Source organism: Balaenoptera ricei, chromosome 1, assembly GCF_028023285.1.
Source record: "Balaenoptera ricei isolate mBalRic1 chromosome 1, mBalRic1.hap2, whole genome shotgun sequence".
NCBI classification, from domain to species: Eukaryota; Metazoa; Chordata; class Mammalia; order Artiodactyla; family Balaenopteridae; genus Balaenoptera; species Balaenoptera ricei.
Window position 1 is genome coordinate 14,871,853 of NC_082639.1, and position 13,888 is coordinate 14,885,740.

The window sequence follows — 13,888 nt, forward strand, 5'->3', positions numbered from 1 at the left end:
ACCCAGCCGCCATGAAGCTCCCTCACCAGGTCATGCTGGAAAGCGTGGTCTTTCTAATGCGTTACTGGAGAAGCACGTTCAAAGATGAGTTTTCAGGGAATTCCCTGGTGGTCCAGTGGTTAGGACTCCGTGCTTTCACTGCTGAGGGCCTGGGTTCAATTCCTGGTCGGGGAACTAAGATCCCGCAAGCCTCGAAGTGTGGCAAAAAAAATAAATTAATTAAAATAAAATAAAATAAAAATGGGCCTGAGTTTATGTGGCAGAAAAGACAATGGGCTACTCCAGAGTGTGGCGTCCAGATTCTAGAGTGTTAGACAGAGGACCCCAGTCCCAGCTGCCTGGTGATTCACTGTGGGATCCGGACAAACTACAAGCCCCATGTGAGTGGTGAAATTCCATGACACAGCAGAGGTGAAGGGCAAAGGCTATAACGTCAGAGCAGCTGGGTTCAAGTCCTGGCTCTGCCACTTATTAGCAATCTCTGTAAAATCTTCAAATTTACATAAAGTCCTGAATTCATAAGACCTCACTCTTAGGAGAATTCTGGAAACTAAATAGGATAATGCATGTAAAGTGCTAAGTAAAGTATGTAGTAACAGATGTACTGCCACCCTTTCCTTATTGACTTGGAGGGCCTGCTGAATGCTTCAGCTGATTTGGAATCTGGCTGTACTTGTTCCAATACACAGCCCATCACCTGAGGCTTAGAAATCATTTTTTTTTTCCTTTCCTTAGAGACTCTGGCATGTAATAGAATTCAACTCACAGAATTTTAGCAGTTAATCCAATGCCACACAAGGATGCTGGCCTAAGACTGAAGCCTCACAGGGCACTCTGAGCTCACCACACAAAGGTCCAACACTATTTATATGTCCAGGTTCTGCCAATTAGGCACATGATGGGAGGGCCCTTCCTTGGGGACCACAGCAACCAGTTCTGTTATTTCAAGAAATGCTTCCTCGACAATCAATATGTACCAAACAGATCCCACGGAATCAAAATAAAAAGGATCTGGGGGAAAATTCCCAAGATGCTTTTGTGTGCTCTCCATCTGGAATTCAGTAAGCTCAGAAAGCACAATCCATCATATGCAAATGTTGAATCATTATGTCGTACACTTGAAACTAATACAGTGTTGTTTGTCAATTATACGTCAATTAAAAAAAAAAAAAAAAAGGAAAGAAACCAATAGTCCATCAACACAAAAGCCTTATAAAGCCAGCTTTACGGGAGGCAAAAGGACAAGGAAATTCTAGCTAGCAGTTAGATAAATGCCTCTGGAGAAGGTTATTTAAAGGAAAGAATGAAGAAATCAAGGTAGTTAAGGAATTGGGAAGATTGGACCTATTTCCCAGGAACATCACCTAGTGCCAAACGAGATGACAAGTAACAGAGGCTGCCCTGACCCAAGGACGTGGAGACCCTGCCCATCTTGTGGACAGATGCTGACACCCACAGCCCGGCACTCTAACCTCTCTGAGGACAGGAACCTTGTTCAGCACCTTTGTGTGGTTTTGCCTCTTCGGGTCGGAATAATCACTTACCCACTAGTCATCTAGGAGAGCCGCAACCACTGCCTCGCTGCTCATTTCTGGCCCCAGCTGCAGTGTGACACAGCCAGGGCATGCAGCTGGTCCCGAGTTCGAATGCTAGCTTGCTCACTGACAGCTACATTATTTCAGAGTCGGCCTGGATGTGCACAGAGCAGAGGAGATGGTGCAGGGAGGAATAAAGACTATAACAGTGCCCGAGGCCTCAAAAGCAATTCCACACCTGACGTGGGTTAGAAGTTTCTACGCAGGACATGAGGCTTCCTTGTAAACGAAGAACTGCAACTACTGCATGCTTACTCTCCCGCACCTTAAGATGGGCTCCAAGGCATCTAAGCCAAACTAGGAGCAGTCACCTAACAGTCTGCTCTGAGTGGCAAAAAGTACTAAAGAACATTTGTTAGATGTTCAGAGGAAAGTACTCATACTTTCCTCCGTACCTGAAAATGCACCCTTGGACCAGCCTCCAGTGTGTACTGAGGGCTGGATTTTGGAATCAGAAGGATCGAGTGTAAAGGCCACCCCTGCCCCTTACGAGCAGTGTGATCCTCTACAAGTTTCACTTTAACCTCTGAGGCCTCCATTTTCACAACAGCAAAATGGGGGCATGACCAGGGCAATGAGAAAGATGACATGAGACGGCACTTGTAAGGTTCAGCACAGAGAGGCTGATGCCATGCAAGTCCCCTCGCGTGATAAATCCTCTAAGCCAACGTGCACAGGCCTGCTCTGTGTAAAGGATCGGCCCAAGAGCAAGCCCCTGGGAAGCTGGTGGTCAGGGCCTCTCCTTAGTGTCATCATGACACCCGCATTTCAGATTTACAGTATCCCTTAATACAGGGATTTTTAGTCAATCCAATTCTCTTCCCTATGGAATGGTGCTAAACTGCAAGACAAGTGATGAGATTCCTGTAGATAATAAGGCGCCATCATATGAGGCCTGAGCTACAGCATTTCATGTGTATTACTCTTATTTAACCCTCTGTGAAGAGGAGGATATTATGTCCATTTCACTGATGAGGAAGTTGAGGCTCAGAGAGATGAAGTAGGTAGTTCAAGCTCACACAGTCCCTAAGCAGCCAGATCCAGGGGTCTCCTCCACTATACTATACCAGGCTGCCTTCCAACAATCGTTTTTCCCCCCACTGTATCCTGCCTCCTTCTTATACCCCTAAACCCCAACATTCTACATACCTTAAAATCAAACACATGTTCTTAAAAATAAAACATGAAACCCCTGAGGCAGTGAACTCTGGCGGGTCTGTAGCAGTTCACAAATGCAACACTGGTTAGCAGCAGCTGAGAGCCCCTGGGAAAACATGCCACCTTCAGAAAAGGAGAAAATGGATCAGAACATCCAGGGCGGGTGCGGGGGAGAGGGGGGATGAGGCTCACTGCTTAGTACCCTGCCCTGCTCCCCTCAGAGGCTCTGGGCACCATATGTAACTGGCACTCCAGGGTTGGCCACTCATGCCAAGAAAGAAAAAAAAATTAAGCCATTTTCCAGAAGAGTGACTTTTATTATAACCTAGAACAAAAGCACCATTTCAAGCAACCTGTTCATGCAGAGGCAGGTGTGTGCTCTGCAAGGCCTGTACTAACAAGGGTGTGTTTCCAGCGAGCTCTAGGAGAGACAACGCCTCCTCTGGGAGATGGACACAGACGCGAAGTCCCAACTCTTTCCAACACAAAGCAGAGGGGGGCTTCCCTGGTGGTGCAGTGGTTGAGAGTCTGCCTGCCAATGCAGGGGACACGGGTTCGAGCCCTGGTCTGGGAAGATCCCACATGCCGCGGAGCAACTGGGCCCGTGAGCCACAATTACTGAGCCTGCGCGTCTGGAGCCTGTGCTCCGCAACAAGAGAGGCCGCGATAGTGAGAGGCCCACGCACCGCGATGAAGAGTGGCCCCCGCTCGCCACAACAAAAGAAAACCCTCGCACAGAAACGAAGACCCAACACAGCCAAAAATAAATAAATAAATAAATAAATTTAAGAACAGTTAAAAAAAAAAAAAAGCAGAGGGACTTTACACATTTCAAGTCTCTTTCGGCTCTAATAACATGCCAAGAGTCCATGCTGCTGATAATAACATAGTACTGTTAATAAAAGTAGTTAATGTCCTCCTGTGTCTGGCTTTACATGTATTAACTCATTTAATCCTCATAAAGTCCACCAGTAATAGATACTCTTATTCCCACTTCACTGTGAGACAAGGAAACTGAGGCAGAGAGTGAAGGAAGCTCCAAGGCTGCAGGTTCGGACCGCGACCCAGGCGGTCAGGCTCCAAAACCTGCTCTTCACTGCCCTGGACTCTAGAATCAAGACTGCCTTCAACTCCAAGGACGGCCAGTCGTGTGACTTTGGGCCACGTGGCGGAGCTGCAGTGAATGCCGGCGCAGTTAGGGTCCCCGTTCCCACCAGGCCCTGGTCCCGCCACCGCCGAACCCTCCGAGAGCCTTCAGCGCCAGGAGTGGCCCGACCAGCGGGAGGGCACTGACCCAACCCCAGGGGCAGACCCCACACTCAGCTCCTTCCACTCCTGTTACGCCCACCTCAAGTGACACAGACCTACTAGGAGCCCAACACTGATGTCCTGAGAAGCCAGGTGTGGCCAAGGGCTCATGTCCCAAAGGAGATCTGGACATTTGCTAGAAAGCTTCACTCCGGAACTGCCCTGCCCTAGAGTTTGGTCTGTATTAGGCTGAACCACATGAAATGCTGGTATCCAGCCATTTTTGACCTAGGAAAACAGCAAGTTCATGTGGTTCAACCCAGTGGGGGGGAGGGCACTTACCTTCATTAAGGACCTACCAGACATTCATCAATTCAACACCATGGAGCCACGGCCCACGTGCCAGGAACAGTGGAACACGGCGACAGTACTCACAGCTCTGAGCAGGGGACTTAGCATCTATCTTCCCTCCGAGGACGAGAGACAGGACGTATTAGGCATCGTGAGGGTAACCAGCTCACCCAGCTCAAGGTCATACAACTATTAAAACGGCCAGTATGGTCTTCCCCCTCAGGTTCCTGGGCAACCTGACACTGTCTGTGGTGCCCAGGCTTCACAGGAGAAAGTCCAGGGCACCCTGTATGGTCTCGTCAATGAGGGGCTGTCACAATGACTAGGATGTATGCCAAGAACGACGGTGCTGTCCAGAAAGCCAAGGTGCATCCCTACGCTTCAGCAGGTATCTTTCTAAAAACAGACCGAAGGTTCCAGCTGCTTTCATTTTCAACAACCTGAACCAAAAAACCCTCCGAACTTCTAACCTACACCCAGACTTCTTCAGCCTCCGTGGCTGGACCTATATAGGTGAACCCCTCGACCTCAGTTTCCTCATCTGTAAAATAAGCATCCTGGTGGGTCCATGCGTGAGGGGAACAGGACGGCAGAGCTCAACGGGCATGAGTGGATGGACCTGGATCAGAACGCTGACTCTGCCACTAACTCGCCGGGGCCCTTGGGCAAGTTACTAAACCTTTCTGAGCTTCAGTTGCCTCATCTGCACGATGAGGAAACAGACCTCACAGAGCTGGGCTTGAGAGAACTAGAGAGTGACTGTGCATCCAGCAGGAACACAGGCAGAAGGGAGGTGGTACTGTACAGAGTCCAGGAGAGAGACCTGACAACCTATGGGAGGAAGACTGCTGTCTCAGGGCACCTCCAATTCCTGTTCCTCAAGACCAAGTCCGAGGGCTTCCCTGGTGGCGCAGTGGTTAAGAATCCGCCTGTCAATGCAGGGGACACGGGTTCAAGCCCTGGTCCAGGAAGATCCCACGTGCCACAGAGCAACTAAGCCCATGCACCACAACTACTGAGCCTGCACTCTAGAGCCCACGAGCCACCACTATTGAGCCCGTCTGAAGCCCGCACGCCTAGAGCCCGTGCTCCACAACAAGAGAAGCCACTGCAAACACAAGCCTGCACACCACAACGAAGAGTAGCCCCTGCTCGCCACAACTAGAGAATACCTGGGCACAGCAACAAAGACCCAACGCAGCCAAAGATAAATAAATAAAATAAATACATTTATAAAAAAATAAAAATAAATGATGTTTGTGCTTTAAAAAAAAAAAAGAAAGACCAAGTCAGAGGCCTCAAATCCCAGGACTACCGGGGCTCCACACCCCCTATGGCTGAGAGATTTCGAGACAGGAGCTGTCTGGAGGAGGAAACAGAAGAAAGCAAGGACAGCACACATCAGAAACTCTCACAGAAGAACTTCCCTGGTGGTCCAGCAGTTAAGACTCCGCACTTCTAAAGCTGGGGACGTGGGTTCAATCCCTGGCCGGGGAACTAAGATCCCACATGCCGCATGGTGCGGCAAAAAAAAGAAAAGAAAAGAAAAGAAAGAAAGAAACTCTCACAGAGCCAAGAACCTGAAGTGGCCCAGCCTGCACTGCTGTGTTGGGTCCACATCCAGCCCCAGGGACCACGCACTGACCAAGCTGCGCTCAGCAGAGAAGCAAAGGACTGATAAAAGACAAAGCCACAGGTGAGACAGAGACAAATTCAAGAGTAGGTTTTTCAGTGGCCACAGTACCTTAAATCACTTTTCACCAGGAGTGTGCAGTGGATAAAGCGCTCCTCCTCTCAGTTTCTGAGCACAAAACTGCATGCAGGAAGCCCATCCATGTGAACTCAGACATACCCCTTCAGGGCCAAAGCCTCATAATGAAGAAGCTTCAAGAAGCAGCATGACATGTGAGCAAGCCAGACCTGAACTGTCTGTCTGCCTCTCAGGGCTGCAACTGACAAGGGAAGAGGGCACTTGGTGGGAGACTGCTTGTCACTGACCCCAGCAGAAAGAGTATGTGCAAAACCATCTTTACATAACCCTAACATCTTAAACTAAAGATATTTCACTTGGTAACCGTAATGAGTCCTCTGCCCAAATCCCATGGAAACTTCTGAGGCAATAAGCCCAAATCCCACTAAATAACCATGATTCTAACTCAGAAGGGTCCTGCTGAGTTCAGTGCTAGAAGAGGAAGCTTCGCGGAGCAGTTTTAAGCAGTGGGTGGAGAAGTTCGGGGTCTGAGCCAGTGGAAACGAGCGCTTGCAATCTGCAGTGTGGTAAGAGCTTCGCGGCCAGAAAGCACTGGGCTGGAAGCCCTTCAGATCGCCAGCCGTGGGCCAGGGACTCTGCCTCTCGGGGTCTCAGCAGAACTGGGGGCCACTACCACTTGCATCCAGGCTGCCTGGGAGGTTAAATACAACACCATCTATCAACCATCCATGTTAATAAAATAATCACTCCTGCTGCACCGACGACGTACCAGGCACTGTCTACACTTGCCACACGCAAACTCACTCAATCCTCACAATAACCCCCCTGGGGCAGGTGGGTGTAAACGCCAGGGTTGCTACCTTGGAAGACATAGGACTACCAGACTGGAAATGTATCGCTAGAAAGTTGCAGACGAAGGCTCCTCCTACAGGTGTCCAGAGCTGCCCGAAAGCCGCGGGGCGGGAACAGGAGGAAGCCGGGAGAAGGGACGTGTTGCTGCCCCTGCACTGATGCCCAGGTCGGGCAGAATCTCAAACGTGCCTGCTGCCATTTGCTCCTCCATTCAACTTGAAGACCCGTGTTCTCATAGGTCTGACTGCTGCGTGAGCGTCCACGGAATGAACGGCCTGATGGAACAAACGTGAGCGGCAGAGGCGCCCGGCGTCGAGCTCGGGCTCTGGAGGCAGGCGGGCCTGCGTGATGAGGGCGATGTGAAGGCGGCACGGGCAGAGCGGGACTCGGGGCCACCCGCCCATGCGGGAGGGCTGGGCGGCTGGGTCACCGGGCTAACCAGACTGAAATCCCCGTTCAGGCATTAGCAGCGTATCAAGGCTTTGCAGGCACCACCATCTGGGATTTAAACTGCCCAAAAATAGCTGTTGGGTCAATGATAAAGAATCCTCTCCAAATGCCTGAACAGGGCAGCTCTGGGGGCAGAAGCTTCCCCCTCAGCCCAGAGGCGATAAATCACGATGGCTGGCTCTGCCTTCCTATCTTTATCTTTTCTCACCCATCCCTTCCTGTCCATCCCCCCGGCGGCCAGGACCCTTAGAACCTCGCAGGCTTACCGCCTGTGAATGCCTCCCTCCAGGGCCCTCCCGCACACCACCGCCAGATGACTCTTCCTAAAATACCACAACTCTGCCAGCCTCCTCAAATTTCTACCTGCCCTGTCAAAAATCTAACTGGCTCCACACTGTCCCAGATCAAATGCAAACTCCCTAGCTTAGCAACTCAGGCGCTCCACAACTCCCTCCCGAGACCAAGGCTCCCCCACTGGCCGTCCACTCTGCGGTTGGTCCCCAAACTCACAAGGCTGACCGTCACCCCGACCTCTGCTCTTGTTCCAGGCCCCTGCACCCACCCCATCCTCTCCGCCTGGGCAAGGTCTCCCCGGGTTCACACCCAGCCCCCACCAAGGCTGCCTGGGGGCTGGAGTGGTCGGCAGGGCTTTGTGGAGGCAGCGGACCGCGAGGCAAGCCTGCAGGGATGGGCAGACGTGTGGCCCTTTTTAAGGCTTTCCTTTTACTCCTTCCTTCCTGCTGCACTTAATTTTCTGGATGCACCTTGCCTCCCCTTCTGGATTAGAGGACAGGGATTACGGCTTCTCTTTGTGTCCTCACTCTGTAGTATGCAGAATAAGACAAATGATAACCCTGGCTACCACTTACTGTGCGCCAAGCACTGGGTTAAGCACATTACAAATTTCACTTCCTTCTCCCAGTATCCCTATAAAATGCCATCCTCACATTACCCGTCAAGAAACCGAGGCCAAGGGAGGGTAAGATCCTCACTGCAGGTCACACAATGAGTCACAGAGACAGGACTCCAAGCCAGATCAGCCCAACCCCAAAGCCCATGTTCTGTGGAGCAGGCAGAAGACAAAAGTGCTCACCACGCACTCATTCAGCATCTATGAGGCGCTTACCAAGCGCCAGGCGGCCCGTGCAAGGTGTTGGGTGGTTGGTGGGAACCAAACAGACAAAGTCCCTGCTCTCACGGAACTCACAGGCTCTGTCCCTCTTCTTCCAAGCCCGGAAGAGGGCAAGGACTCAGTTCATAAGGGGCTCCACCGGGCACAGACGAGGCATCCAGAGCCTGAGATACAGCAACACGTGGTGTCCACAGCACAGGGAGCCTTGTCTTCTGTGGTGGTGTAGAGCCTCTGGCTCTATCAGGGACTTTCTTCATTCAAGACACAGCCCAAAGCCAAGCAAACTCCAAATACTCCTTCAGCAGGCAGTAAGCAGTGGAGAAAACGGGTCTACCTCTGAAGTCAGAAAACCCAGTTCCTCCACTTAGTAGCTATAGAGGGACTATCCACTTACCCTTTGTACCTCATCTGTAAAATGGTGATAATAATAGTCACTACGTATATAATTATGTGCCAGATGCTGTTCAAAGCACTTGACGAATATTATCTCATTTAATCCTCATAACAGCCTTATGAGAAGGTACTGTTATTAGCCCAAGGCCGTCTGGCTCCTAAGTCCTAACTTTGCCCGCGATGCTGTCTCCCTCCTAAGGCTGCACCTCCCTGTAGGGCTGCTGCACGTGGGTCGGAGCTCGCGGCAGCGGGCAAGGCTCCACTCCTCACACCAGAGCGCTGATCTCTAAAAGCCTCGGTTTGAAAATGGCATTACTCTCACTGGTCTTAACGTGGGTGATCTTGTACCCTTTGGACTTCCACACCCCACTCTCACTGGCGGGATCTGCCTCCAGGAGAAATGGGACAAGAGCCTGTACTGTGGGCCCTACTTCTCACTGTTTCTGAGAAACAGAGTGAGCCTCCGGCACAGGAGTCGGGTGGACCCAGAGCCAAGTCCCAGGCCCGCCCCTCACACCAGCCACTCAACCTTTCGAGCGAGCATCCATCACGGGGTGAGGTAGGACCTAAGTCCTACCTCAAGGTTTCTGGATGACGGCAGATCCTCAATCAATGGTAGCTACCCAGGTGAGAAGGGCAGGACTTCTGTGGCACAAACCTTCCCGGCCGGGAGAGCTTCTGGTCTGCAGGGGACAGACCGCGTGTGCAGTGCCATTCACCTCCGTGGTGGCGGCCAAACAAGGGCAGGCGTGCTCAAGGCCGGGGCTGAAGCTGGGCACAAGCCCCAACTTTCTCTGAAGTCTCCTGCGTTATCTTATCCAAGTGTGCTTGCAGTTACATTAAACAAGGCGCTGCTGCCTTAAACTGTAGGTAAGAGTGACACGCCTCCCTGCCAAACAACATAAGCTGTGAAGGCGTGGACCCTTGTTTGCCTTGTTTACCATGCCTCCTTGTCCTGAGCACATAAAGCAGCACAGAGAAGGCACTTCATAAATACACCCATGAGCTTCAAGCAACACCTAACACACCACTGTCTTTGCCTAATGCCAAGAGTTTCCCAGCCTGGGAAGCAGGAGTCTCAGTGTTCAAAGTACCTGCCCAGCCACCAGTTCCCTGTGCTGCCAGTCATCTGTCCTCTCCCCTCCCCCAAGGAATGTAAAAGAAGAACAGGACTTCTGAGTTATAAATAGGAATATCTGCTTTCAAACATACGATTTAGGGCTTCCCTGGTGCTCCAGTGGTTAAGAATCCGCCTGCCAATGCAGGGGACATGGGTTCGAGCCCTGGTCCGGGAAGATCCCACATGCCGCGGAGCAACTAAGCCTGTGCGCCACAACTACTGAGCCCGCGTGCCACAACTACTGAAGTCCCCACGCCTACAGCCCGTGCTCCGCAACAAGAGAAGCCACCACAATGAGAAGCCCGTGCACCACAACAAAGAGTAGCCCCTGCTTGCTGCAACTAGAGAAAAAGCCAGTGCACGGCAACAAAAGACGCAAAGCAGCCAAAACTAAAATAAATTTGTTAAAACAAACAAACATATGATTTAGCATCTCTTTAATCTCAAGCTATGGATTGTTGGCTACTTTTTTCAAGCATTCCACCAAAGAGCAGCCAATTGGGTTTAAATAAACAAGGCTGTATATGTATGTGGGGTCTGAGTGGAGCTAGACCTACACCAGGAGACCAGCCAAGACACCAACTGTATTGTTTCACCTTGTAACAATATAACAGGCTTCTCCTATCATCTCTTGTCAGGCCAAACCATCTGGGAGCTGGAGGGACAACTCATGAGGGGGCCTGACCCATCCCTGCATGCTACAGCCCCACCATCCAGCACCAGAATCATAACTCTAAATTAGGACAATAATTCCTAAATTAGATGCTAGAGCTGGGTAAGGAAAAGTGCTTTGAAACTGTAAAGCACTTACAGATAGTGGGAGATCATTACCTGCTAAGAGAATGCAAGCAAATTCCATTTGCTTATGCATTCGTAACTGATGCCAACAGAAATCACGGAATTTTCTCCAAAGTCCAGTGCACTTTAGACTCTCAAACTGCTATTTCCCTCCATGGATAACTGAGATCTAGCTGGTTTCTCTACCATCAACCCTACTGAAAATAAAACCACAGTGGTTTTAATACATTTACCTATTACGCAACCCCACACCACCACTTCTGTCCTACTCCAACTGTCTACTCTGGTTTATTAGTCAGAATATTCAAGTAGGGGATAAACTGAACAATAAGCAGTCAGAAATTATCTGTAAGCCTAGGGGATACTAAGAACAAGTTACTGAGGGAATGAGTATGAAATCCAAGTGGCTAAGTTCAAGACACACCCCAAGCTATTTCCTTTAGTGCCAGGTACTGTTCTAGGCCCCAGGGATACAGACACGGAAAACAAAAGACAAAAATGTCTGCCCTCAAAGAGCTCACGTTAAATAAGCCTGCATCACCAACAACACGTAAACAGCCTGGGACAATGGAAAGGATGCAGTTTAGAGCCCATCAGATGTGCTCCCGTCAACTAAGCAACATCTTGAGGAAGTTCCTCCATGCCCTGAGCCTCAGCTTCTTCACCTGTAAAATGGTAATACACAGCATCCCTCAAAGGGTTCTGTGTGGGTTAAGTAAGTGGAGCACAGAGCACAGTGCCTGGCATCTAGTAGTCGCCCCGCTCCCACTCCCCACAGAGAAGTTAGCCTTTTTCCTCCACCCCTTCCACAGTCCTTACCGATTATCCAGGTAAGACCCAAATACAGGACTCTCAAGAAGCCTCATGTATCATCCTGTTCTTTCTGGGTCATTACAGGCATTTTCCCATCAGGTCTGGAGACTCTGGCACTAAGGACCAAGGCAAGATGCTCCCCCTCTCCCCACCACTGCCAGAGATGCTGCCTTGAGCAGCCCCACCTGGCCATCCCATCCATCCTCCCCTGCTTTTGTCCTGACAGCAAACTTGTAAAACCTCACTCCAAGTCCTCACCCAAAACTGTCCTGGAGAAGTCCTTCCCCACCCAGGCCTGGGGCTGCTATCGGAGAAGTCCAATAACAATGGCCACGCTTTTCATCAACATACAGGAAGGCATGAAGAAAAAACTCAGCCACTCCGAATTAGTCACCCTAGTTCAGAAGCAACATCCCTTCCTTAAACAAGGAACCGAGAGCCCCAAAACCCTTTGGGGCCCGAAGTCCACATGCAAACATCTGCCAGCACCGGGCCAGAGGAGCAGGCGGCCGCCCTTATTCAGTCCACTCTCCAAAGATGCCTTGGCCACGTGAGGCAGAAGCCCTCTGGCCCTTCCAACCTCGGTGCTGGGCCTGCCCTGCAGAAGGTTCCAAAGTGGAGGAGGGAGGGCGGACCAGGACTCACTGGTCGGGGCCTAGGTGAAACCTCGGGCCAGAGCGCCGCCAGAGCACCTGCCTTCATTACCAAAACAAACAGCACGAGTGGAGCGAGCTCTCTCCCTCGGAGTCTGGCTCACCTGATCCGAGGCACCTCCATAATCAGCAGTTCCAACCCTCACGAGCTGACAGTTAAGAGGGAAAGGGAGGCTGCGCCTGCTGGGGTACATCGTGTCCGGGCCGTCTGTTGGCCTCGGGGCCTGGGGGCCTCCCAACGGCAGCGGCCTCACAAGGGCGATTGTGCGTTCATCCCCGTCCCGCGGCTCCCCCATCCTCATCCCTCGGCTCCCGCACACGCCCCGGCGCCGCGGGTCCCAGCAGGATGCTCCGCCAGCACCGCACCCCGCGGCACCCAGGCGGCGGCCGCGGGAAGCGCCCGCAGAGCGCCGCGCTGCCTTACGGGCATACGGATGCCCGCCCTGCCCTCGCTCGCTCCCAGGCGGCCTCGCAGAAGGGGCACCGCTCCAACTTGAGAAGGCACAGCCTCGGGACCCCCATCCCCACCCGGGCTGGAGAGCTGCTCTCACTTCCCAGGGACGGCAAAGAAGGTTCGCCCTAGGTAGAGGAGAGGGGACCACCTGGGTCAGGGGCAGGGCAGGGAGCCGGGCCCCGGAGGGAGGGTAAAGCCCCGGACAGAGTGGGGCTGACGCAGGCTACGCCGAGAGTGGTGAGAAGTCCTGGGAAAGGGACCAGGGAGTGGGGGGAAGGGAGTGACGTCCAGGCGGGGGCCAGGGGCGGAGGAGGGGGGTCCAGACTTAAGACCATGGAGGGAAGAAAAGATTCAGGCTGAAGCCATGGAGGACACGGGAACAAATGTGGGCTGAAGCCATGGATAAGGGGCTAACGGGGGTCCGGACTGAGGCCATGGAGAAGAGGGGAGGTGGGGGACAGAGGCCTAGCCTGGACCCCGGGAGGAAGAAACGACGGCATAGCCTGGACCGTAGGGGCTGGGGACCTAGACCGGGCCATGGGGAGGAGAAAGGGGGACTACGCCTGGGTCCCCGGAGGGGGTGCCTGGCCTGGACCACGGGTCCAGGAGGGTCTAGCCTGGGCTACGCGGGAGACTAGCCCGGCACCACAGGAGGAGTGTGGGAGCCCAGCTTGAGCCAAGGGCGGGGGTTGGGAACGGGAGGCAGGGTCGCTGCCCACCCAAGCCGCCCAGGCCGGCCGCCCCTCCTGAGCGGGCAGGGATGGTGTCTACCTGGGCTCCGGGACCCCGCCCCTCCCCCACCCGGGGGAACCCACCCTTCGCGGGCCGGAGGTGGGTGGGGGAAGGGGGACGCGAGCTCCGGCGGGGCCCCCGGACCTGGGGGAGGGGGACGTCGTGCCTTTACCATTGTGGCGGCGGCGGCGGCGGTCCCGGTCCCGGCGTCTGTGGCTCTCCCCCCCGCAGCAGGGCCCGGCGCTTCCACTTCCCCGGGTGCCCAGGAGTGAACATCCGGGTCAGCACCTCCCTCCTCCCGCTCCGGGCAGCCGCCACCTTCCTTCCCCGCCCCGGCCCAGCCCGGGCCCGCCCCCCACGCAGCCGGCTCTCGGCCAATGAGCGCGCAGGGCCGCAGCGATCGCCAAGTAAGGAGCGCGGCACGGGGG

General features: G+C 53.1%; 1 protein-coding gene across 2 annotated transcripts in view; it reads right to left on the bottom strand.

The window, feature by feature from the left end:
- CAPZB (capping actin protein of muscle Z-line subunit beta) overlaps positions 1-13,777 on the bottom strand; it is a 137,587-nt gene extending 123,810 nt beyond the window's left edge. For both annotated transcript variants that reach the window (XM_059915162.1, XM_059915153.1), the window contains exon 1: positions 13,633-13,777. In XM_059915162.1, the coding sequence (XP_059771145.1) occupies positions 13,633-13,635 (3 nt within the window). In that variant the 5' untranslated portion in view covers positions 13,636-13,777. The remainder of the gene's footprint in view (positions 1-13,632) is intronic.
- Positions 13,778-13,888: the final 111 nt, after the last annotated feature.